This window comes from Watersipora subatra, chromosome 8 (assembly GCF_963576615.1).
Source record: "Watersipora subatra chromosome 8, tzWatSuba1.1, whole genome shotgun sequence".
Taxonomy (NCBI): Eukaryota; Metazoa; Bryozoa; class Gymnolaemata; order Cheilostomatida; family Watersiporidae; genus Watersipora; species Watersipora subatra.
Window position 1 is genome coordinate 43,003,329 of NC_088715.1, and position 26,903 is coordinate 43,030,231.

Here is a 26,903-nt window from a genome sequence, read left to right on the forward strand (position 1 = left end):
AGAGTTGATTTGCAACTGAGCTTACTTGTAATACAGAGTTGATTTGTAACTTAGCTTACGTATGATAGAGAGTTGAATTGTAACTGAACTTACCTGTAATACAGAGTTGATTTGTAACTGAGCTTACCTGTAATCCAGAGTTGATTTGTAACTGAGCTTACCTATACTACAGAGTTGATTTGTCACCGAGCTTACCTGTAATACAGAGTTGATTTGTAACTGAGCTTACTTGTAATACAGAGTTGATTTGTAACTGAGCTTACCTGTAATACAGAGTTGATTTGTAACTGAGCTTACCTATAATACAGAGTTGTTTTGTAACTAAACTTACCTGTCATACAAAGTTGATTTGTAACTGAGCTTACCTGTAATAGAGAGTTGATTTGTAACTGAGCTTATCGGTAATACAGAGTTGACTTGCATAAAAGCGAAACAAGATTAGCAATTGACCAAAATAGCTAGAATGTTTTTTACTATGTCCACATTCTTGAATGGTGTAAGTTTTGATATGGAGATGAACTTGATTTGCATACATTTTATCTGTATCAGTGTGCATTTTATGCATACACAGTGTTGTCGGCCAGTGTAATCACATAAGACTTTTTGCTAAGCAACAATATTGTTTTTATTTTCATTTGCTTCGTACGCGTGCTACTTTGAAATGTACTTTTATTAGACATTCGTTTTGCCTTTATATAACTCATAATCTCATTGTCATCAACTTTGTACATACGCCACCTATAAATCAACTTTTCTTTTAAGAAAATAATCTAATAAACGTTTCAAAGTCAATCTAGCATTAAGTGATGATTTATTAATTAGGCCAACATTATAATACACTTGTATTTTAAACTTAAGCCAACAGTCTAACTTCTTCTTTGCTGTCCATATAAGAATTTGACATTGAGCACTTAAACAAGTTCTACAATACTTACTGTCTGAAATGGGGCCATGCAGGTACAGCATCAAATATTTACCTATAACAAACGATCACCTTAGTTCTCTGGCAGCACTAGGGAGCTGCTGTAACTGTATCTGAATGGCATCACATCATCTGAGGTGTATGTATTGAAGTGAGCAATGATCCAGTGTACTTGATAGACTGTGAAACCACTATTGAGTATAACTTCAAATCAGTTGTTAGCGCTACCAGAGATACGGTTGATACCCTTTTCCATTCTATTTCACAATACCAAGTTTAAATATGCTATTCAGTACCAAGAAAGCCTTATTTCCTACTAACACTGTGAATATCCTGTTTAGATACAAAAGTTTGTGATGTCATGTAAAGAAACACTACCATGCGTGTTAGTAGTGGTAACAAGCTGTACTCCGTGCCGGCAATTTGAATTATTCACAGGAAGGCGCAAGAGATTCATATCGGCGAAGAGCAGGTCAGATGCAGAGAAGCGACCAGATTGCGCAGTTCATGTGATTGATGGGAAGATATTGAAGGATCCGAGGCGTGACGCACATCCTCCTTAGAAAATGCACTCGAGTGTGGCTCAGTATATAAGCCTTTACCAAACCTAAGGAAGAGCAGAACTGGTGTTGATCGCCAAGAAATAACTTTGTCAGCTGGACTGATCAGAGCACGCCTAACAAGGTAAGCTATGCTTATAACATAATGAAAAAAAGGTTTCTACATGAAGATTATGTTTTAAGTTAAGCAATTGAAACTGGCTTTTTTATGCATTTTTATTAGTGTTTGAAAATCGTTTTAATAGAGATTTTTGATCTTTAATCCCTTGAGATTGTATGTTTGTAGCTCTATTTTATGGAATATTTCATGAAAAGGTCAGACAGAGAGTGTTTTTAGACTTATTTTCAAGCAAAACCTATTTCATATTGTCTTCCCAGTCAATTACTAGGGCTTATGTTCAATCGAAAGAGGTGAATTGTTTGTAACCAATCATAAACAGCTAAACATATTTAACCAACCAAAAGATGATAAATGTTTATAACCAATCAAAAGAGGCTAAATATATTTAACCAGTCAAAATAAACTAAATATTTATAATCAATCATAAAAAGCTAAACACTCAAACCACTATAACCAATCAAAGAAACCGGCTAGGTGTGACAAAAGCATCTCATGAAAGCTCAAGATCGGTCAAACCAATATTATATGCCCTTCCAATTATTATTTGTGGTTTACATATATATCCATAAAGAATCCAGTATTTATAGCCAAATAATGGAATCAAAATTATTTGTTCACTGAAAGTACTTGCTATTTTTAAGATGGAAGGTAAAGAAGAGTATTATCCCACTGGAAGAAGCACTTCAAAGGCTCACAGTTTTGGAATTGTCTCCCTCGCGATATTAGTTATTGGAGTCATCGTTTCCAATGCTGTCATGTACTACTATATATTTGAGAAGATTGACCAGGTAAGAGTTGATATCTAAGGTGATTTTTACTAATACATCTCGGTGTTATTTGCCTTTCAACACTTTGACAATGCGAATGGCTAAAACTCGACTACAAAGGTTCAGATATGACCTTGACATGTAAAGCTATAAATACACAGTTTTTGTGGCCTCAAATATTTATTAATTTTGTAATTTTATATTGTAGGGAGACCAGAGGCTAGAGTCATTGATCCTCCAGAACACTCAAGATGAAAAAGAAAACTCAAGGGTAAGTCAACAATAATTTTAATAAAGGGAAGATGATATCCTGTGAGTTTGTGGAATAACTATGGCAAACCAGAGGCAGAAACCAATCAATGAATTTAATTTTATTTAAAATTTATTACAAAAATGTTAGTCTTGAATAGAGGTACAAATTAATGGTTTATTCTTAACTGCAAATACAAATCTACAACATGAAATGGATTATACAATTAACTCTAGAAAAATCTTTAGTAGTTGTCTTCTATTGTAACAAGGATATTGTCAGTGTGTGAATAAGATAAGGTGATATTTTGTTTAGCTTGCAAAGTCTCAGTATAATAATTCTTTTGTTTATATAACAGATAGTTAAGAGAAACTATTATGGAGGAGGCGGCTCAAGAGATTATGGAACTGGTACTAACAACAACGCTGTCGCTTGCGATTGTCCTGCTGGCCCTGCTGGTCCAAGAGGTTTCCAAGGTCTGCCTGGGCCCACTGGATCAAAGGGAGACCGTGGAATGCCAGGTTCCGCCGGAATACCAGGCTATGCGGGAGCCAAAGGTGACAAAGGAGAACCGGGTAGTGCTGGATCTGATGGATACCCTGGAGCTGTGGGAGCGACAGGTGTCGCAGGTTATCCAGGTGCATCTGGAGCAATGGGAGCTACTGGTGCGACAGGAATGCAAGGGTATGATGGAGATATGGGTCAACCAGGAGAGACTGGTAGCAAAGGAGAGCGTGGCAATGTCGGTGCTCCAGGAAGCCCAGGATTAACAGGTTATCCAGGAGTACCAGGTGCTACTGGTCAACGCGGAGCCAAGGGAGATACTGGAGCTAGTGGTGCTGATGGCTATGTAGGAAGAGATGGTACACCCGGACAAAAAGGAGCAGCTGGTGCTCCAGGTTATGATGGACTCAATGGTAAAGATGGTGCGGATGGAGCACCTGGCTTATCAGGAGCTAAAGGAGACAAAGGTGTTCCAGGTGCACAAGGCTTCCAAGGTTCTGCTGGTGGTGTAGGAGCTCCGGGAGCGCCTGGAGAAAAAGGAGATGCTGGCCGCCCAGGGTATGATGGTGCTATCGGAGCACCAGGAGAAAGAGGAGAAACGGGAGCGGCAGGTCGAGATGGGTATGATGGCACTGATGGAGCTCCCGGTCTTCCTGGTGCTGATGGACGACCTGGTGCAGTTGGAGCTGCAGGAGAACGAGGAGAGGCTGGTGCACCAGGGCTCAATGGTAAAGATGGATATGATGGGATACCAGGCAATGACGGGACACCAGGAGCACCAGGCTTACCAGGACTAAATGGTGCTGACGGTATTCCAGGTGGACCTGGAGCTCCAGGAGCTTCTGGTGCTGATGGCTACAATGGCGTAGATGGTGCTCCCGGTCTTAAAGGAGAGCCTGGTTCACCCGGATATGATGGAGCTCCAGGTGCTCCAGGAGCAACGGGTCTTACCGGAGCTGTAGGGCAAAAAGGAGAAGCTGGAGCCCCAGGCACAAATGGATATGATGGTAATAATGGTGAGCCTGGTCAAACGGGTGAACGCGGTTATCCCGGTCCAGCAGGAAATGATGGAGAAACTGGAGCACCGGGAGAGCCAGGAGTCGATGGCATGCCTGGCAATCCAGGACGTGATGGAGTCGATGGCGTAGATGGATATCCAGGTACTGATGGTAACACTGGCAGAGATGGAGCGCCGGGTGCTAAAGGTGAACCTGGAATGCCAGGAACTCGTGGAATTACTGGAATGCCTGGTCAACGAGGGGAATCTGGAGCAGCCGGAGCTCCCGGTGCTAATGGAGCTGATGGCCGAGATGGCGTCCCAGGACAAGATGGAGAAAGGGGATTGGATGGTTATAATGGCATCGATGGGCTTCCTGGAGCTGCGGGTGCCCCTGGCCCAAAAGGAGACCAAGGAGATATGGGACGGCCAGGATATGATGGACTTAATGGTGAAACTGGAACACCAGGAGTTCCTGGTCAAGATGGTGCACCCGGAATGCCAGGCCTTAATGGAGCTGATGGGGCTAAAGGAGAGCCAGGGCAAAATGGATATGATGGAAGAGCGGGTGCTCAAGGAGACACAGGAGCCCCTGGTGCTCCTGGAATGAAAGGCGCTATGGGCCAGGCTGGTGCACCAGGATCACCTGGAACGAAGGGTGAGCCAGGATTGCATGGCAGTGTTGGTATCCCTGGTGGCGACGGAGCCCCAGGACCTCAAGGAGAGCAAGGAAATACCGGCGCTCCTGGTCGAGATGGATTAAATGGTCAAGATGGCCAACCTGGTCTTCCCGGACCAAGAGGAGAATCTGGAGCAAATGGCTATGACGGCACCGATGGTACTCCAGGACGTGATGGTGCACCCGGACTTAGAGGAATGAAAGGAGAACCTGGAACACCTGGCGCTAATGGTGGACCTGGACCAAAAGGAATGAGAGGTGCTTCTGGTCTTCCGGGAACAGATGGCCGACATGGACAAGATGGTCAGAGAGGCCCAAAAGGCGATAGGGTAAGTTTAAAACAAACATATTGGGTAATAGAAAATAAACAAAACATTTTGTGTGGAACAAATGAGTTTGCAAAATTAAACAAATGTGAGTCCTCTTCCTGTTACAACGCTAACTTTCTAATAATCAATAATTATAGATTGGCTATGTTAGCCAAAAATATTAATTTTATGATTTTTAACAGTGTTTTCATTACATTTTTAGGGTGCCTCAGGAAGTAGGTCACTGAGAGGAAGTGTAACACCAACTGATAACAGCAACAGTTATGGCTATTCCTCTAACCGAGATTACAACTCCGACAACTATGATGGCTACAGAGCAACTAAGGGCTCTTACTACTAAACCTTAGTGACAGTCAGAAGACAACTCCAAAGTTCATGTGTATTTCATTGCTCAATCTTCTCATCTAAGCTTACTTTCTGCTATTTTTGGGAAGTTGCAGTACTTAAACAAACAATTAATTGTTTATGTATCAGATTTAGTATTGATATTGCAAGGTAACATAACTTTGGCAGTTACCTAGATGGCGCTGGTCTGTAGCCTTTTTTAAATAGCTATTGCCTGTAGCATTTGTTACATAGCTGCGGTCTGCAGCCTTTGTATCGACACACCAAATGACAAATTACTTGCTCAAACATATTTATGTGAAATCAGTTATAATATTATCTTTATTGTTATGTAGACAAGCAATCAGGATTCGAGTTGATCAGCTATTGTGCAATCTTTTCTAATGTCAATGTGATGTGTTTATTGTTATGTTTAAATATAGGTGCTTATGTGAAATAACCAGAGTGTTCTAAATAAAACTGGTATATTTAAAACAAATGCACTTTCGTGGAAATTAAACAAAAATTTTCCATCTGAAATTCTGAAAAAACCATGAACATAATGAAGTTCAGTATAGCTTGCAGAAATGTTGTTAATTTGCCTCATACTTTTTGCCACAGAGATCATAGCAACACGATTACTTCCAAAGGCTGGTTCACGCTACATCACCATATCTCGCCGTTGATGCCACAATACTTTGGTGATCATTGATGATAACAATGTTCACATTATCACAAACCCATCTGTGTTTGCATCCGCCAATACTCTGTAACGTTGTGTTCACACAAAAAAAATTTTTTTTGTTGAAAAAAGTTTTTTGTTTTCGCATGTTTGAATCAAATTCTAGTCTTGCAGCAACTATCATAAACGGAAATAAATAAACCACGCTATCTGAAATTGCGATTTACTATTAGAGAAATGGTTCACATTGACAAGGCGGTCAGTGAGGCTCGACAAAAGTTTGACAGTTGCAAACTTTTCCGACATATTTGCTTTGCTTCATCGATGCCATCGGTTTATGGTTCACATAATCGACGATGAACACCGAAATTAAAACTCCAACATACAGCGATAAATTGTGAACCAGCCTTCAAGCTATAACTGGTGCACCAGATTGTTTGGAACATAAACCGAACTGCCTGGCATGGAGTAAAACTAAGCATCACATAGATCCATGCATTCATAATATCTCAATAAACCTTTTGTTCCCGTTTAATTGTCGTTTGTAAAGCTATTGACACAGAATAGCCAGTAATGAAAATGATCAAATACTTCACAATATCCTTCACTTCCATAGATATAATAAGTTAATATCTCTTGTCCTATCAAATCTGTAGTTATCCATTCGAAACTGTTTAACAATTTTTAAGTTTTGATACTGGTTTTTTACAATACCCTTCATCTCCATAAATATAATGAGTTGACAACCCTTGTCCGATCAAATCTCTAGATATCCATTCGCAACTGTTTAACAATCTTTAAGTTTTAATTACAAGGTCAAAGGTGAAGTGCACTAGATTTGTGCTTCTTAATGTGGTTTGGATCGAGCCCTTAAGGTTTAGTGAGTCTGCCTCAGGATTTCTCTAAAAGTCTCTCAAAGGCAACAGAAGTCACTTAAATTTACAAGGTCTTAAGAAAGCTGTATGGAAAGATGGAAAGATATGTACTTATGGAAAGATATGTACTTATGGAAAGATATGTACTTATGGAAAGATATGTACTTATGGAAAGATATGTACTTATGGAAAGATATGTACTTATGGAAAGATATGTACTTATGGAAGGATATGTACTTATGGAAAGATATGTACTTATGGAAAGATATGTACTTATGGAAAGATATGTACTTATGGAAAGATATGTACTTATGGAAAGATATGTACTTATGGAAGGATATGTACTTATGGAAAGATGTGTACTTATGGAAAGATATGTACTTATGGAAGGATATGTACTTATGGAAAGATATGTACTTATGGAAGGATATGTACTTATGGAAAGATATGTACTTATGGAAAGATGTGTACTTATGGAAAGATATGTACTTATGGAAAGATATGTACTTATGGAAAGATATGTACTTATGGAAAGATATGTACTTATGGAAAGATATGTACTTATGGAAAGATATGTACTTATGGAAAGATATGTACTTATGGAAAGATATGTACTTATGGAAGGATATGTACTTATGGAAAGATATGTACTTATGGAAAGATATGTACTTATGGAAAGATATGTACTTATGGAAAGATATGTACTTATGGAAAGATATGTACTTATGGAAAGATATGTACTTATGGAAAGATGTGTACTTATGGAAAGATATGTACTTATGGAAGGATATGTACTTATGGAAAGATATGTACTTATGGAAGGATATGTACTTATGGAAAGATATGTACTTATGGAAAGATGTGTACTTATGGAAAGATATGTACTTATGGAAAGATGTGTACTTATGGAAAGATATGTACTTATGGAAAGATATGTACTTATGGAAAGATGTGTACTTATGGAAAGATATGTACTTATGGAAAGATGGAAAGATGGAAAGATATGTACTTATGGAAAGATGGAAAGATATGTACTTATGGAAAGATATGTACTTATGGAAGGATATGTACTTATGGAAAGATATGTACTTATGGAAAGATGTGTACTTATGGAAAGATATGTACTTATGGAAAGATGTGTACTTATGGAAAGATATGTACTTATGGAAAGATATGTACTTATGGAAAGATGGAAAGATATGTACTTATGGAAAGATATGTACTTATGGAAAGATGTGTACTTATGGAAAGATATGTACTTATGGAAAGATATGTACTTATGGAAAGATGGAAAGATGGAAAGATATGTACTTATGGAAAGATGGAAAGATATGTACTTATGGAAAGATATGTACTTATGGAAAGATATGTACTTATGGAAAGATATGTACTTATGGAAAGATATGTACTTATGGAAAGATATGTACTTATGGAAAGATATGTACTTATGGAAAGATGTGTACTTATGGAAAGATATGTACTTATGGAAAGATGTGTACTTATGGAAAGATATGTACTTATGGAAAGATATGTACTTATGGAAAGATATGTACTTATGGAAAGATATGTACTTATGGAAAGATATGTACTTATGGAAAGATGGAAAGATGGAAAGATATGTACTTATGGAAAGATATGTACTTATGGAAAGATATGTACTTATGGAAAGATATGTACTTATGGAAGGATATGTACTTATGGAAAGATATGTACTTATGGAAAGATATGTACTTATGGAAAGATATGTACTTATGGAAAGATATGTACTTATGGAAAGATATGTACTTATGGAAAGATATGTACTTATGGAAAGATATGTACTTATGGAAAGATATGTACTTATGGAAAGATATGTATTTATGGAAAGATATGTAATTTGTTGTGAGTTCATGCTTGTATTGGTTTTTTATTTGAACACAGTGATATTATTACACAGTTCATTTTGTGCACCAGTACAACATATACATATATCGTGAATGTGAAAAACTAACCATATTTTATTTTTCAATAAAGAAGGGTTTGTAGAAAGGGCATATGAAACTGGGGGAGGGTGTAGTACGTCCAACAAAGTTACGAACCATAAAGCTCTAGATACATATTTGCTAGTGAATCCACTTAGTCCGATCCAGTCAAGATTCCACGCTTTGGATGAGTCAAGCAGTAAAAGCTAGTGAATTCAAGTGTTTTAGAAGTACTTTGTATCAATGCCTGTCATGTTCTCATGATCAGCCTGTAGATTAACAATGAGTATGCTTATATATGACATACAAAAATATTAACAAGAATAGTTTGGTTTATAGTAAAAACCAAGGTGTCGTAGAATAATATAACGTTATTTGAATTTTTTTTTCAAATATAAAATTATCAAAAACATGCAGTATATATTACAAAATCACCATCTAAATTGATCTGTATTTATTTTAAGGAAACAATATTTGGTCACTACTGCGTTTTACAGAGAATTCATTTCATGGCATGTAGCTTGCTTCAGTTCTTCCATGAGTGTATTAAGGGGAAATATTGTAGATGCTTGTCTGGATAATTAGTTATTCTAAATATATTCCAAATATATAGTATTTTAATCTGACAGATGGATTTTAATCGTGTAGTCTTTGACGGACACTAATTGCTCTGAAATTGAGACAAAAACATTATGTACCAATGACGATGCCCTTAAATGATCTGATTAGATGAAGATCACGCCGAAGAAAGAAATCAAAACAGTAAGTAATATACCAGGAATAATATAAAGTATATTATATATATTATTATTGTATTTTACAACCATAAATATTATATCACAAATATTATATCATAAATAGTAGACCATAAATATTATACCATAATTATTATACCATAATTATTATACCAGAAATACTATACCACAAATACTATACTAGAAATATTACACCACAAATATTATACCATGAAAATTATACCATAAATATTGCGCCATAAATATCATACAACAAATATTATACCATAAATATTATACCATAAGCACTATACCATAAACTTTTCTGTAAGTAAACCAGGTTTCATGAAAGTTGAAAAAGAGTGACTCAAAAATTTGCCAAAAAAGCAAGCTTTCAGTTTTCAGTTTTCAGCTTTATAGTTTTTATTTACATATTATAATAATATATTATTACATATTATGACATAAATACTATAACCCAATATTACATACATGTTATAACATATTATTACATACAAATTATAATATATTATCACATACATATTATTACATGTTATTATAAAAAATTAATACCTTGGCAGCCTGGTGGATTGTAACAGATCCTCTGGTCTAACAGCTACCGTATCTGCACAATTTTTTCTGAATGCAAGAAGGCCTTTGACCTGGTGCAGGTGTAAAAGCTTTGATCTAACAAGCTGAATGTCATCAGTAAGAATTCTGTATGATTTAATCCTTTCCCCAACATCCAATCATGTCTTCGTACAAATGCACAAAAAGATATAACTCTTTTTATAGCAACAATCAATTTTTTCTTATTAATTTTTTTATCACTCTGTGCGAGAATTTGTTTTGGGAAGATACCCATAAACTATGTTCAAGTCGTCAAAGAGTTGTCCAAAGATGAATCTCCTTGCTCTACAATAGCTGACTCCATATTTACGTCATTAATCTTAATTAATCTATATCTGGTTGCGTAACTCTACATGAAACCTACACCCGTGGGCTTAAGTCGATGATTGATGGAAGGTATACTCTCATACCCTTATTGAATAATTGAGAGTCGAGAGATTGGGCTATGTCCGCTATATGAGGTTAACCGATAACCAAAGGTCTTAACCAATGCTAAAATGTATATAACTTTATTAATATTTATTCATTCAATTTAGCAAACATAGGAATTAAATGCTATATTTTATTAGCCTAAAGCAGAGCAAATAGTCTCACATATGCCAATAAATACCAGGTTAATTCTTTCAAGAGAAGGCAACTCTCTAATAAAGCTCACTGATTGGATGTTTAGGTAAACATTGAATTTGAGACAAGTCCAAGCTATAAGTAAAAGTTAAACTATCTTTTAGCTAATTGCCTTATAAGGTGATTATGTCTTAGCTGAAGCTTTTGTCTGTGTTATTATTACCCAAATCCGTTACGTTCTGAACAATTATTGAATCAACTATTTGGCAAAAATAAAGTGAATATTGTACTCTGTAATATGTGATTGTTCAATCATACTCAAGGTTTGGCTTTTCATGACTGAACAAACCAGACTGACGTTTATTGCGACGTAATGAACCTCAGCTGGCTATCCACTCAAATCAGCCAGACCAAAAAGAGATCCAACTGGCCAAAGGTAAGGCGGAAGAGAAATGACCAGCCGAACTCACCTGAGCCAAAGGGGTGGTGGGCCCAAGGGGATAGAAAGGCCGGCAAGACATTTGCTCGGCACACTATCCAAGGAAGCGGTCAAGCAAGACTGTTGTACTACCTTGTATTATAATTCATATTTCATTTTGCTAGACTGAGTAAATATACTTACTCACTGCACTCTAAGTGGCTTAGTGTGGAGATGTCAAGGTTGCACGATATTCTTTACAGCGGCTGAAAGCATCCAGTTTGTTGCTCTAAATTTACTACTGCTTAATATTCTACTGAACAGACTTACATACGGTTACCTAATTGCAACTGGTTACCAAGTTTATTAAAAGAAGAGAGATGCTGAAAAATTTTGACAATAAGAATTTCTGAAAGTTACCCACTATCTTTACAGGAGTTGTCCACTTAGTCTTTTTAGCAATGCTTTCATCTACACATTACATTACACCTGCTATCAGATAACAAAAAAATTGGTACAACCCGTCACATGGGTCGAGCGGTCAGCGACTTAATTGACCACCAGGCCCTCAGGCCTGGTGGTCTCTCAGGCCTGGTGGTCTCACTCAGCCCTCAGGCCCTCAGGCCTTCACCCATCAGGCCCTCAGGCCTGATGGGTGAAACTGGACATCTTGAAATTCATCACAGGTCTGTGATGTGACACGCCACAGCCACAAGAGCAGGAATTAACAAACTTTTTTTCTGGTCAGCTACTACAACAGCCTGTCTTAGCCTGTCCTTGCCACTGATAACCTTTATCACTGCCAAGTGTGTGTTATTGGTCCAGCAAAAGCTAGTAGCACCTTAAACCCTTTAGCAAGCAGTTTTTCTGAAATAGTCTATCGAAAATATGTTTGATGAGACAAAAATGAAAACAGTCATTGTCACATCAACAGAATGCTATGATGATGATGACATGTAATAATTATTAATTCTTTGTTGGCACTCTGCGGTGCACACTATATACATGTATATGAACCATTGCCTTAGTTTGTAAAAGCATCAAGAGTGTTCATATACCCGTGCCCACATTTGTGATAGATTCTGGAAAAATGTTTATGGTTCTTTTTGTAAACTTTTTGCATCTACATAAACTGTGTTGCTCTGGTTTATCTGCAACAATCTCTTGATGCTGCAAGTATTTCAGCATGATCAGCAACAACAACACTAATAACAATAATATCAACGACAGCGGCAGCAGCAGCAACAACAACAAAGAACTATTGTAATAAAGTTTCTTTCAGTCCCTTTTTAAGTGACCGAAAGACATTAATTACAGTTGTTAGGAGAGATTGTACAAGTGGAGGACAACTCCAGACTGGTTAAATGACCTGTAGAAGTTATCTGTTGGATTATGAAGACAGTCTAAAGACACTGTCTGCATAGACATGTGTTAGCAATCTCTTTTTCAGTTGATTCACTTCAATAGGACTTTTAGTGCATAAAATCTTGGTTGTTATACAAACTGTTCTTATCAAGTCGTCTCCACTTGTATTCATTTAATCTGCATTCTCTCCGTTGAAACGCGTCTACACCAAACTCAAAGTCTGTACTATGAACAATTAATGGAATTTGAACCAACTATTTATCATTGCTACATGAGTCAGCAGTCAGCAGTGATCGCTGTCGCTGTGATCTGTGGATAAGTTACAGTTGTGAACAGATGGAGACATTGACCGGCTCTCCTTCTCAGTCATTCAGCTGCGTACTTAAATTTTAAGGTAGCAGCTGTGGCCCAGTTGTCTAGGGGCCTGACATGCACAACAGGTTGATGTTCAATTCCCAACAAAGGCATCTGGTGGTAAAAAGAATGAAATCCAACCTTAAATCGCTCTCTGTAAGTGGGCAGGGGTCCAGTCATGGAGGTTCCCTTGCCACTGAACTCAGGCATGTCTAGCCAAGATCAGAGCCATTGGTTTAAATCTGCAGAAAAAAAATCTTCAAAACGTAGCCGCTGCGGAGCAGTCATCATACCCCATCTTTGAGAGACTGCTCACACAGATGTGCATCCACATCAGCAGAGATGAGGCACTATAACGCTGAGGTCTGCAGTGTTTTCGTTACTTCTTCTTCAACTTCTCAAACATGCTGAGTCATACAAACTTAGAATTCTGTGCCAAAGCTCAAACTATTAATAACTGAAGGTGCTAAGTAAATCTATGGAACAGTTTTCAACTCTATGTTTTGAGAGTGTGGCCAATAAAGCACGCGAGTTCTTAAATTGCGTTCTTAGCACGCAAATCTTAAACAAATGGTCAGTGAGATAGAGTCCGATTTTAACAATTTGTAGTTGTCTTCACAAGTAGCAATAAATATACTGTAAGTGATCATTCCTTTTTGTATGAAATCAATATGAAACTCTATATTAACATTAAGTTAACGGTTTACTTAACTTTTAGGATTTTGCTGATCTTAAGCTGCATTTACACCAGCCAATTTCATGCCGATTGTCTGGACGATTTAACCTACTGACCAAGAATCGCCTAGCGTGAAAAGAGCAAAGAAGCCTGAGACCGAATTTTTTCAGAGAAAAATTTTATTGGGCTGCACCCAATAGGTAAATAACCTAGATCAATTTTCAATTTAAATAGCCAATAAAATCACTCTTCAGAACGAATCACACATTGTAATTTAATGTAAACGCCATATTTGTTTTAACATTAGTGCAGGTTTTTTGTGATGGCTTCAAACGTGGGTGTTAATTCCTTTGATAGCACCCCAAAGGATACAGCTTTATACTGATTGAAAGACCAAGATACAAGAGTAGCTAGGAAATGGCGTAAGATAAACAGTCAGAGCCCTGATTGTTAATCCCAACATATTCCACACAATCAGAGTGTTTTTTACTGGACATTCAGAGATGAATAGTAGTTTATTGTATCTGAAGTGGAACCACAGAACAGAAAAAGAGGTAAGTTCTGTGGAGATTACAAACATTGCAACTACAAACATCTGAATAAGTTACCCTTGATTACTCCGAAAAATTACAAATTGAAGCAATTAAATGCCCAAGTAACTTGGAGGATACACACAGTACGTTATTTACTAATACTCATCAGCTGTTTGCCCTTATTATCGATGTTTATGTTATTAATCTAAATAAATATTTTTAGACTTGCGCAGACAACAACTTTTGTAAAAAGCTTCAATCACAATTATGCATCATATGAATATTAACATTATTTGTTGCTGTATATATGGAGTTTATCACCTATTACTGCAAATTATCACCATTTTTTTATTGATCAACAACAGACACAGCTGTTGTACTGATGCTGTATGTATGGCCTGAATAGTATAATACTCTCATTGCCCTTTCAGCCACTGACAATGCTTGATGACTAACTTTTTTGCCAGTTGATGCTAGCGTCTGTAAAAGAACACATTCCTTTAATATTTATGTATCTATAACAGAGTCTTTATTAAATGTTTCTTTATTATATTTATTTATGAATTTATGACTGTACTACTTGCCATTTACAAAGTCAACACATGGAAACGTACACACATATCAGGACTAATACCTTAGTGCAGATATGTGAGATTGCCTCGCAACACGAAACATACTTTTTTGTAAATAGCTGGCTATCGATAAACAAAATGACTTAAACTTAAATTGATATCTGTTTACATTCCAGATTGTTTTTTACATAAACGAGTTTAAAGGCTAATGCACATTAATTTCAGTTTATCCCTAAAGGATTATGTATGTTATATTTATTGCTAAAACTTTTGCACTTATTTTCTTTCTCTGTTCTATGATTATTGTTGCGGTAATTGTGAATCAAATGAAAAAAATTTCAAAGAAATTTTTTATCTAAAAGATATTTAAATGATGTAGGTAAAGTTGATGATTCATATATGAATGAACATGTACCTGGTTGCAAACATGAATACACCAGCTAGAATATTTTGACTGGGCTGCTACAGGAAGGATCTGAGGGTTTCAATACCCTAATTTGTTAGAGCAGCTGGTCTGACAGCAAGATAAGATCTCTGAGAGCTAGCTGGATATATAATATTAAAAATTACCTAGTAAACTAGCTGTCATGTAAGTGTATATATTCTACCCTTGTAAATAGCATTGGATTGTTCAGAAACAATTGCAACTAGTACATAAAACCTGAGCTAGAAAAAATAAGTAGAACCCTATGTGGTCACCTGCCAGTTAAAGAAAAAGGCGCAATGAAAATTATCTTAGGCTACTAAAATCAAATGTGGTAGTGGGGGTGGAAGTTTGCCTACCCTTGTTCAGTTGAGTGTGAAATTCTGAATAGCTCTGTTATCAAAAGCATACAATGGCATGATGTGATTAAAAGTACAACTTTTGGAGCAAAGCTGACTAAACAATCATTAGGAAAATGAAAAAGCAACTGCAATAATAATTTAATTAATTATTAAATAATTATTATATTATTAATTTTAACTACATATTATAATGTACATGTTATTATAAGATAAAATGCTCAGAGGACATGGGGTGGATGGGTAGGAGTGAGTAAACAGAGGTGAATACAAAAAGGTAAATGTGACAGGTGGAAAAGAAAGGCTAGATTTGAAGGAGTGGATAAGGGAGGGGTGGAAAGAAAAGGGTAGATGGGAAGAGTGGATGAGAAGGGTAGATGGATAAGGGTAAATAGACTGGGTTGAAAGGAAGGGGTGAACGGAAAAGAGTAGGTGGAACGACGTAGATAGGAATGGGGTGGACCAGAAGGGATGGATGGAAACAGGTAGATCAAGAAGGGGTGGATAGGACAAGGTCGAATAGGCTAACTCAGTCACTAATAGGAAAAATCTTCCATTGGCCCTTACGAAATTTCAAGTGACCATGTTAAGAAGCTAGAGCTATTTGTACCATCATGGTGAAGTATGTCAAGTCAGCATTCCGTAACTTATTCTCTATTGCAGTTATGCGGACCATCTTTTTGGCCACTGAAAGTTTGAGTTAATCGACTGGAATTACAAATATAAAATGGCAGGCACTAGTAAACCAACCTACCTTATAAACTGAAGAGCCTTGACATTACCGCTTTTATTTCTTGCACCAAGTGGACTATTAGTGGGATGTTTCTTTTAGGCGAGCGGCAAATGGTTGGAAGGCTCTGAGAATGCTTCAGAAAAAGTATTTCCCATGACACGTTCAGCAGTTTCTGCTAAACAGGTTTGTCCCAGAGCAGCCCAGGTGAGATTCTCATGTAAATGGTAGTCCACTGGAAACAAATTATTAGAGAAAGCAATCACTGGAAGACCCTAAAGACTAAAACTATCAATCAAGTTCTTGGACCAATGTGTTTGGCTTATGCTTCTGATAGCACCAGCACCAAGAGCATCAGGAACAGCACTGATAGTAGCATCAGAAGCAGCACCAGGAACACCCGCAACAGCACCCGTAGCAGCGCCATGAATACCACGAGCAGCACCGGGAGCAGCAACAGGACGAGTACCATGAATACCAGTAACAGCACCAGGAGCACAGCCATGAAAATCATAAGCAGCACCAGAAACAACACTGGCACAATGCCCAGGAGCAACATGCTTCTGCAGTTCTTACATGGTAATGGCCCGCTCTATTCTTGGTAAAAACACTTTTGACATCTCTAAAATTCACAGGAGATGACACGCTTTTTAATACAGGCATGCCTCTACATATGAGTGCCTCAACATGTGATAAATTTGAGATACAAGCTGACTTTCTAACAAGACTCTTCCCTGAGATACGAGTAATCTTTGAGATACGAGCGTACGAACTGATTCTCAATGGCCACTACACTGTTAAATGGCTTAGAACGCAAAAGGCAGATTTCGAGAACAGCATTGCTCGTTCTTTATTATCGATTCGATTTGAAAAAAGCGTTTTTAAAATGTTGGTTGAAAGTTATGGTGAATACGATGCAGAAACCCCATAAACAAAAACAAGTACTATGACGCAAAATTAAATTAGGTTTAGTAAAATATTAACATTTAGTTTAAAGTGTTTGTTTAGTAAGCTAAATTCATTGAAGTTAGATTTAAAGTTGCTATTACGTAGCGTCACAAAAGTTTAGTGAACCCGTTGCTCTCAGGACTCTTAGATTGCCGTTATCTACAACGTCTGTCTTGAAGGTAAAAACTCCACTCAGTAGTGTAAATAATGATGTTACATTTCAGATCAACACAATTAAATGGGTATTTGTTACTTTGTTAGGGTAGGTACTGAATTATAACAATTAAAAACACTTTTTTCACAGTAATATTTTCTTTAGGTGGTTTTTCATAATATGGTAATGAGCTAGATTGTACTTAAATAGTTTATAAAGAAAATAGGGCCTTCAGATACGAGCAAGTTGACATACAAACTCTGTCCTATAGCACATAAAGCTCACATGCCGAAGTAAAAGAATTCTCTTTGGGACTAAAAGTGAGAAAGATACAGTAGTGATGACATGGAATGAGCAACTTAATTGGACAATACTATACTGTTAGAGTATATTTTATTACAAATAAATTTGTGAAAAAAACATATTAGTATGCATCGTTGTAGCTGCAAAGTGTCAACAATATGCTCAAACTTCAGTAACGCATGCAAATGTCATCACAGACTTAGCTTAGATTTTTAGGAATGAAATAGAGGCACATTCTAACCAACTGAAGAGCATTTAGGAAAACAGTCAGTTAGTTGTCTTCTAAACAGTATAGTGAGATATGAATTAATGTTTACCTAAAATGTCCATCAATATCAAGCATCTACCTAGAACTGCAAGCATAAATTTGCCTCAGTATCTTTCTTTAATTTGTGTTCTATTGATATATCTATAGCTATAGATATCGCTATAGCTATATATGTAGCTATATATATATATAGCTATAGCTACATAGGCCTATATAACTATAGCTATATACATGTAGCTATAGCTATAATTATGTACAGTGAAACTCGGATAACTCAAACTTCAAAGGACCGAGCAAAAGTGTTCGAATTATCAGAGTGTTCCAGTTATCAGAGCACTGTCACAAGTCCATGTATTTACTTATTTATTAGTAGATACATGAACATATACAAACTATAATATAAATCAAAAGCACAAATGGCTTGTTTCAAATTAAATGCTTCTAATGTAAAGTTTAAAACGTTTTTATCAAAAAGTATAGAGATTTTTCTATCACTTGAGATTGGTTTGTTGTTTGAGGTGATGTTATTGCCAGGACGTTTTTTAGATTGACATTGGCAAAACTTGATCGTTGCTGAAATGCTCAAAGAAAAGACATCTTTTTCTTTTGAGCGTTCTACCCACGATCAATTTTGCCGATCTTTCTTGAAGTTTATGGAAAGATTACCTTACTTTACCTGGGATTCGTTGAGAGCAACACTCCGAGGCAGTTCAATTAAAAGTTTTACGAGGTTTTACGGTACATTGTATATCACTCACGCTTTTTGAATGGATACTTATTGAATGTACACACGTATTTTGTGTTTAGGTCAAACGATGAATAGTTTTTTTTAGCTAAGACAAAGTATACGTTTGATTTCAACAATTTTTAAGACGTTTTAAACATTCAACATTCCGACGTTGATTCAACACGGAATCAACTTCGGAAAACTATTCATCACGGGCTAGCCGGGTCACGCGCTCAAGGATTTTCGCCACGCAAATACAACAAAAACAACATGCTGTTTTTGTTTTGTATGTGCGTGGCGAAAATCCTTGCGCCCGTGACCCGGCTAGCCCGTGGTATTCATCGTATAGCAGTATAAATCAAATTTCACCAAACCTTTAGAACAGTCGTTAACAAAAATATTTTGCCGATGGAGGTAATAACGACGCTTATGAATTACGAAAAGTTGAGGTTTACCTCTATGGCTTGGAATAAAGTGATTTTCTAAAGCGATAGCAACCGTTTCGGTAGCCGTTGGGCAAAAAACAGTTCGTTATAACAGTGTTGAATTCGAGTTATATAGAGCCATTTATCATTGCGTGGGAACGGACCAAGCAAATCCAGTCGAGTTAACCATGTGTTCGCTATATCCGAGGGCGAGTTATCCATGTTTCACTGTATATAGCTTGGATACTGTTTGATATAAAAGTTGTTCAAGCTACCTGTACATGTATGTCCAATACTTTGGTAGCCATATCTTACAGACAATAAACTCTAATTGTTAAAATAGTCTACAGTTTACCTTCAGATGTAATAAACACATCTACTATAGTATTGACATAATATCTTCTCACGATATTTTAATTCGAGTTGTCGACTTCTCTTTCCGTCTCATTTGCATATTGTTTTTAACATTGATTCACGTAATCTCTCCCCTTTCAGCTACAGCCGCTCGTCAAAGTATTCACAAGACCCATTAAACTAACCAATATGATTATTCACCGACTAGCGTGTATGTCATTCTTTGCTTTTTATATTAGGTTACATATTTAATTTATTCCTCCATTAATCTATATCTAGCCGACACCATGTGTCCACGCCTACAGCATTCAATCAATCAGATGAGTAATGAACCACGCACTGGCTATTCTGGCTCTTGATGGCACCAGAAGTGATCCACTTAATTTGGTAAGTGTGCCCAAACCACAGCCTGTAGTCTGGCACTGCCAGAGGCTGGTGGCAAACTGATGATTATGCTAATTAGTTGGCAGGTGGTGGTACACTCTGGACATACATAAGGGAAGGACAGCTACAGATTTCACCAGATGTACGCTGAATTGATTGGTTGGTGAGGGTTCTGCAGGCAGACTGAAGCTGACAAGTGAAACAGGTGAGAAGAGAAATTTTTAAACTTTATATGCTTCTGGTAAGTTATAAGATGCTCAAAAATATACTAAGTGGTTCAAATTAATCTATTGCAAGCTAAAATCATGTTGAGGGAAATAATGTTAAAATTCATATTTTAAATGAATTTAAAATAATGTTTATGCATTTTGAAAGATAACTTTAGTTAATACTATAGTTTTAGTAAATCAATAAGCATATCTTTTGTTAATTATTGGCTTAAACTGATTTACTACAAACTAAAATCTTTTTGAATTAAATAAAATCTAAAATCAAGTTAATTTCAAATTGCTCCTAAACATTAATTATGTTTATGAATGATATGCCTAGTTCATTATATAACTTTGGTAAATCAAAAACTTATTGTGTTGTAGTTTATGGAAGGTAGAGACAGCAAATATCAATTATTTACATACTCTTACCTGCTAGTACTGATGATTGTGTCTTGTTACAGCTGATACTGATACTTCTTTATATATCAGCAATATTTTGCTGGACACGCATATCAATGTAACCGGCATGTTATAAGCCTTCTGGCAAACACAACAGGTCATTGACCTCATTTGTATAACGCGGATTCAAAATCAAACTCAGACTTGTTCACTTAAAAGGGCATTTATATAGTTGTATATATTATATACAACTATTTATAATATATCATATATAAAGTTACATATGGTATAAAATGATAATTTTATGATATATAAAGATAGCCTAAAGTACAGCCTAAATATAGTATATGTAACTACATAGGCTAAAACAGTACTGTCTGTAATTTGAGTATTAAATAAGTATATATATATATATATTAATATAAGTATATATTATATACTTATAATATCATATTATATATTATATTATATATCATAAACAATTACATATCATTAGTTATATTAATAATTATATGTTATATGTGATTATATATATTATGTATATTATATAATAATGATCACATATTTTATTAATATATGTATTATAAATTACTAATTATATATTATATAACAATTAAATATTATATATTAGTAGTTATATATTATACATTAATAACTATATATTATAAACATTATAGTTTAATAATTATATATTATACATTAATAACTATTGTATATATTATATAACAATATTTGTATATTATATACAGATATTGTAAATAGCAAAGAGAGTTGATGTGAAGAGAGTTAATTGCGAGTAAATCAGTTTAGATATGAAAAGTACTTGATAACCTCTACAGATAGCTACTACAAAGTTTAACTATTATTTCAGAATGGAGAGTGAGAAAGGAGACTCAAACTCCCTGCACAGGTCCAGAAAACTACACAGCGTAGGAATCATCTCCCTTGCTGTCTTACTGATTGCTGTGATGGTCTTCAATGGAGCAATGCACTACTACTTGTTTCACAAGATAGACCAGGTGAACCATTACTACTAATAGTTTTAACAACAAGTATGGCATAATAAATTATAATATAATTTCGTAAAATATAAAGCAAAATAATGAAATGCATAATAATATTCTATATTATAGCCTCATATACTACAATATACTATAATGTTATGTAACATAACATTACATGGTGTAACATATAGCTTCAACATAATATGATACAATACGGTAAAGTACGATACAATATGATAGAGTACTATATAATGTGGTATTATTTATATGCACTATATATTGTATAATGGTAATATACTAAATCATATACTCTCATGTAATGTAGTATAGCAGCCTGTATTACTCTATTGTACAATATTATACGACCTGATATGTCCATATGTAGCTTGTGTTAGAGCAACTTGTCACCTAATGGAAGAATTAGGATATTTAATACCACTATTACCTACTTACACTTCAGAAGGCATCACTGCCCTCCTTGGTCAGGTCGCTATCAAATTGAAACGATTACATTTCTATTGAACAGTAGTAGAGTAGGTCTACTAAACTTAGCTTCTGATGGCAGTATTATGAATTAGGATTGAGATTAAATCACTCTGCTAACAATATGTTTGACAGCATATGTCAGAAGCTAAGGCTTTCAGTGCTATCCTAGGCTGTACCAGAATAGCACTGAACACTGATCAATGACACCGACAGCAAGTGTCATAGTCACTGCTTCAGATGTTACCACTGGAAATAACTCCATTGTTATAAAACTGCTAAAGCTTATTTTAGTTAAGGTTGTGGATATGTAAATTTTTAAATTAAATGCATCAGAGATTGTAAGCAAGTACAGGTTGTGTTTATGACTAACTTATCTTTAATGAGACTGTCTTTTATTCCAATATGACTATCCGAAATCATTTCAAACAATCTTTGGTGTTTTAGGGAGACAAAAGACTCGAGTCGCTGATTTCTGCAAACCAAGATGTCCAAACAGTTGATGCTCAGGTAAGCAGCATGTCTGGCTTTTTGAATTTATTTTATCTACGTAAAGTTTGAGTGATCTAAGACTGTTACCATTTCCCTGTCATAAATAGCTCAACTGAGATAATAGACATACATGTACATCAACACTTTTGCAGTGCTATGCAGCTATGAATCTTTAGCACATTGCTAAAGTCAGCAAATGCTGATTATTAAAATTGCAGATAAAAATAAATGAAATATTTGAACTTATGCAGTTGTTAAAGTTTTACTTTTGAAATGCGAGTTATTACAGCAACTACAATAAAAAATCTTTTTTCTGTAAAGTAATGTAAACCTCAGTAGCAATGAAGAAATGTGACTGTACGATGCAGAGAGTTGTCTGCTCTTTTTCTAGCATACTTTTGAAATGTAAGCAGTTTTTGAATATGTATTCTTTAGATAGTAGTGAGCATTCGCTCATAATATATTAGTGATATATTCACTGAGCTGCTATTTGTTTTTCTAAAAATAGTTTTGGTGTTGATGTTTTTCAAGCAAGTAGCTAACTCCTCTATTATTGGTAAACCTCTTATAGAGAATGTTGACTTAAATAATCCACTTGAACTGGTAAGTGTTTATCTGACTTACATGTTAGCAGCAAATTGTGATTAGATTAAGGAAGCTAAACAAAATAAAATCCAGTTTTTGAGTTTTTCCAGCAAAGTTTTAGCCATTGACTTGCATCATGAATAAATGCAGTTGTTTTTATAAGGATCGTGGAGAATCCTGAAATGAGTTATTTTGTAATCAATAGGGCATGGGTATGTTTTGCGAGCTTGTATATTACTGTTTTGTCAACTAGCAAAAACACACATGAACAGTAGTGATCAGTTTGGGAACCAATGACAACAACACATAAATAACAAGAGCTAATATTGCAAGTCCCAACCCTTGCTAGAGCTCTGAGTTTATTAAAATAGTCGTATGTTTCATCATCAAAGTGCTGACTTATTTTATATATGATGTTCTCATACAAATCATTATTATAATTTAGTTACACAATATTATAATTATTTTAGAGAGTAAAGAGATACTATGCAGACTATCAACCAGCTGGCTCTGCAACGAGTTCAACCAACACAGGTGGTGCAGGTGGATGTGACTGTCCGGCTGGACCTCCCGGACCACGGGGTTTTCAAGGAGTGCCTGGTCGTTCAGGCATTAAAGGAGAGCCAGGAGTACCAGGTGTTAATGGTAATCCTGGCTATGCTGGTGTCAAAGGAGAGAAAGGTGCTCCAGGTGTAGATGGTTTCAATGGCCTTCCTGGGTTAGTTGGAGCCACTGGCTCCAGAGGTGCTCCTGGTTTTTCGGGCGATACTGGTGCTACTGGGGCAACAGGATATCGTGGTAGTCAAGGAGACATTGGAGTAAAAGGTCAACAAGGTGATGTTGGGGAGCCTGGCTCTCCTGGAAATCCAGGAACACCAGGTCTAGATGGAGTAATGGGTGCACAAGGAGCTACTGGTTTAACAGGAAGGAAAGGAGAAGTCGGTACTCCAGGTGCTGATGGCTATGTTGGTAGAGATGGAATCCCAGGCGAAAAAGGAGACCCCGGAACTCCTGGTGCTAATGGACTGTCAGGAGAAACTGGAGCACAAGGTCTGCCAGGTCAATCAGGAATAAAAGGACAGAAAGGTGAATATGGATCACCTGGATTCCAAGGAACAGCAGGTATTGCCGGTGCTCCGGGAGCAGCAGGTTCTAAGGGTGAACCAGGAAGACCAGGATTTGATGGAATTTCTGGAGAACCTGGACAAAAGGGAGAGCAAGGAGCTCCTGGAGCTGATGGGATCAATGGTCAAAATGGAGTGCCAGGGCTTCCAGGAACTGACGGAACAGATGGTGCAATTGGAGCCCCAGGACAAAAAGGAGAAGCCGGTGTTACTGGTATGCATGGCCAAAACGGGCTGATGGGGAGACCTGGTTTGGATGGGGAAACGGGTGCACCAGGCAGGCCTGGTCTAGATGGTGCTGCTGGTTTGCCAGGAGAGATGGGAGTTCCTGGTGCACCAGGTTCTGATGGAGCCAATGGTTTAAACGGTGCACCTGGGATAAAGGGCGAAGCTGGAGCCACTGGACATAGAGGGGAACAAGGACAACCCGGAGTAAAAGGTCAAGCTGGAGCACCCGGTCATAAAGGAGATGCAGGCTCTCCCGGCATAAATGGTATTGATGGTAAAGATGGAAATCCAGGACAAAATGGTATTCAGGGATTACCGGGAGTCGATGGAAAAGATGGTAACCCCGGCACACCTGGCAGTCCTGGAGCTGATGGCTTGCCTGGAGCTCCAGGTAGTGATGGAAGAGATGGTGCCAATGGCTTACCTGGAACAGATGGGCGCAGTGGTAGAGATGGAGCATCAGGGCTTAAAGGGGAACCAGGCATGCCAGGAACTCAGGGAAGTGTAGGGTTGCCAGGAGAACGAGGAGAGAAAGGAGATCCTGGATTAACAGGCCGAGATGGTTCTGATGGCGCAAACGGCTTACCTGGAACCCCTGGGGAAACAGGAGCACCTGGTATTAATGGGGTCAATGGGTTGCCAGGCTCAACTGGTGCTCCTGGAATCAAAGGAAGCAAAGGAGAAATTGGAAATCCAGGCTTTGATGGACTAAAAGGCAAACAGGGTTCAACAGGAATACCAGGAGAAGTTGGTCAGGCAGGCCCTTCTGGTCGACCTGGATTAGATGGAGCCAAAGGTGAGCCTGGTGAGAGAGGCTACAATGGTTCTCCTGGTTCTCCTGGCTTCAAAGGAGAACCAGGGCAAACTGGTGCACATGGATTAACAGGTCTTCCTGGTGCACCTGGCACACAAGGATCAAAAGGAGAAATGGGACATCCAGGAATGAATGGTGCACCAGGAGCTGTAGGATCACCCGGTATTAAAGGATCAAAGGGTGATGTCGGATCTCAAGGACAAACGGGATTAGCAGGTAGAGACGGGCTACAGGGAATTCCAGGATTGGCAGGTGCACCTGGTTTAGCGGGTCCGAAGGGAGAACATGGTGTTCCAGGATACAATGGTTTGCCAGGCACAGCGGGACAAAAAGGAGAAAGGGGTGCTCCTGGATCACAGGGAGTTCCGGGATCACCAGGATTACCAGATTTTCCAAGCACCAAAGGCCATCAATCCAGCTCAAGCCAATATGGAAATGGGGTAAATATTGTTTAGTATTACAAGTAAAAGCTCTACGTAGCGTACATTGTGCCAGTAACCAACAAAAAATGTATTTGAAGTAGGCTGCAGTTTACTGCCTGAGAGGAATGCCAGGTCAGACTCGGGCTTTGGAGTTCTGATTCTCTGATTTTAGTGAAATCAATCTTGGTTATTTAACGGGATTTGGTAGCGTGTAGTGATAAAGTACTTTATGTTTCAGGAGAGGGCAAATCCTGTGAAAGGAAGTATATATAGTTCAAGAAGAAGTAGACCTTCACACCGACGAAGTGATAGTTCAAGCTCTTCGAGTTGAAAAGTTTTATAAACTTGAGTTGTTACATATTTACACAGCATTGAAGAAGCAGAGGCTAGGCTGTGCTTTTTTAAATAGCTCACTTTAGTTTTCCATATGATTTACTCAGAGATTCTCTATTTTTACCTGAAATTATCAAGTATCAACCTTTTGGTGATTTTGGTGTCTTGTTTTTGTAAATGAAAGATGATCATGTATGACAGCATATTGCTTTGAGTGCAGATCAGTGTACATATTAATAGTACATTACTGTGTAGCAATGGAATTTGAAGGTTAAACAAAACTTCTATAGTTTCTCTACTACCTTGGTATAACTAACTTACAGATAACGACTGTAGATGTCAATGTATACACATGTATTTGTGTGAACTAGTTTGGTCAGTTGCCTTATAGGGTTTTTTATAATGACCAATTATTCATAAAAGTTATTCAAAAATGCTGAAAAAAGTATTTGGTCTGTGACATTACTGATTTAGCTTGTGATGCCTAAGGTAAAAAAATCAATAAATCTTGCCTTGTTCTATTACCCACAACTTTTGGAATTATTTTGAATTTAAATTTATAGCAATTTATAATGCAAATGATGGCAATATGTTAGCAATATGTTAGCAATATGTTAGCAATATGTGTACATATAATTTACACATATTGCAATCATGTGTGTTACTACTAATGAAGTATTATAAACTTCTTTTAAAGACATGTGTCAAGAGATACCCTCTAAATAAATATGTAAAGTAATAATTAAATACTTAATATTAAATATTAAAACTTGATTAGCTCTCTTACTTTAGATAAATTAGAACCAGTTTAAAGATAAAACTAAAATGCATAGGATGCTACTAAAACATTGACTAGTGACTGAGAGAAATTAAACTATGGTCTGATGCAGATATGATAAAGATATGATACAGAT

The 26,903-nt window shown here is 36.9% G+C and overlaps 1 protein-coding gene across 1 annotated transcript; it reads left to right on the plus strand.

The window, feature by feature from the left end:
* The first annotated feature begins 1,555 nt into the window (after positions 1-1,555).
* On the plus strand, positions 1,556-26,520 carry LOC137402599 (collagen alpha-1(III) chain-like). Its single transcript, XM_068089104.1, has 8 exons — positions 1,556-1,606; positions 2,245-2,391; positions 2,579-2,641; positions 2,979-5,344; positions 21,376-21,523; positions 22,439-22,501; positions 23,539-25,674; positions 25,895-26,520. Exons 2-8 carry the CDS (start codon positions 2,245-2,247, stop codon positions 25,985-25,987), a joined length of 5,016 nt encoding a protein of 1,671 aa, XP_067945205.1. The 5' UTR covers positions 1,556-1,606; the 3' UTR covers positions 25,988-26,520.
* The last annotated feature ends 383 nt before the right edge of the window (positions 26,521-26,903 follow it).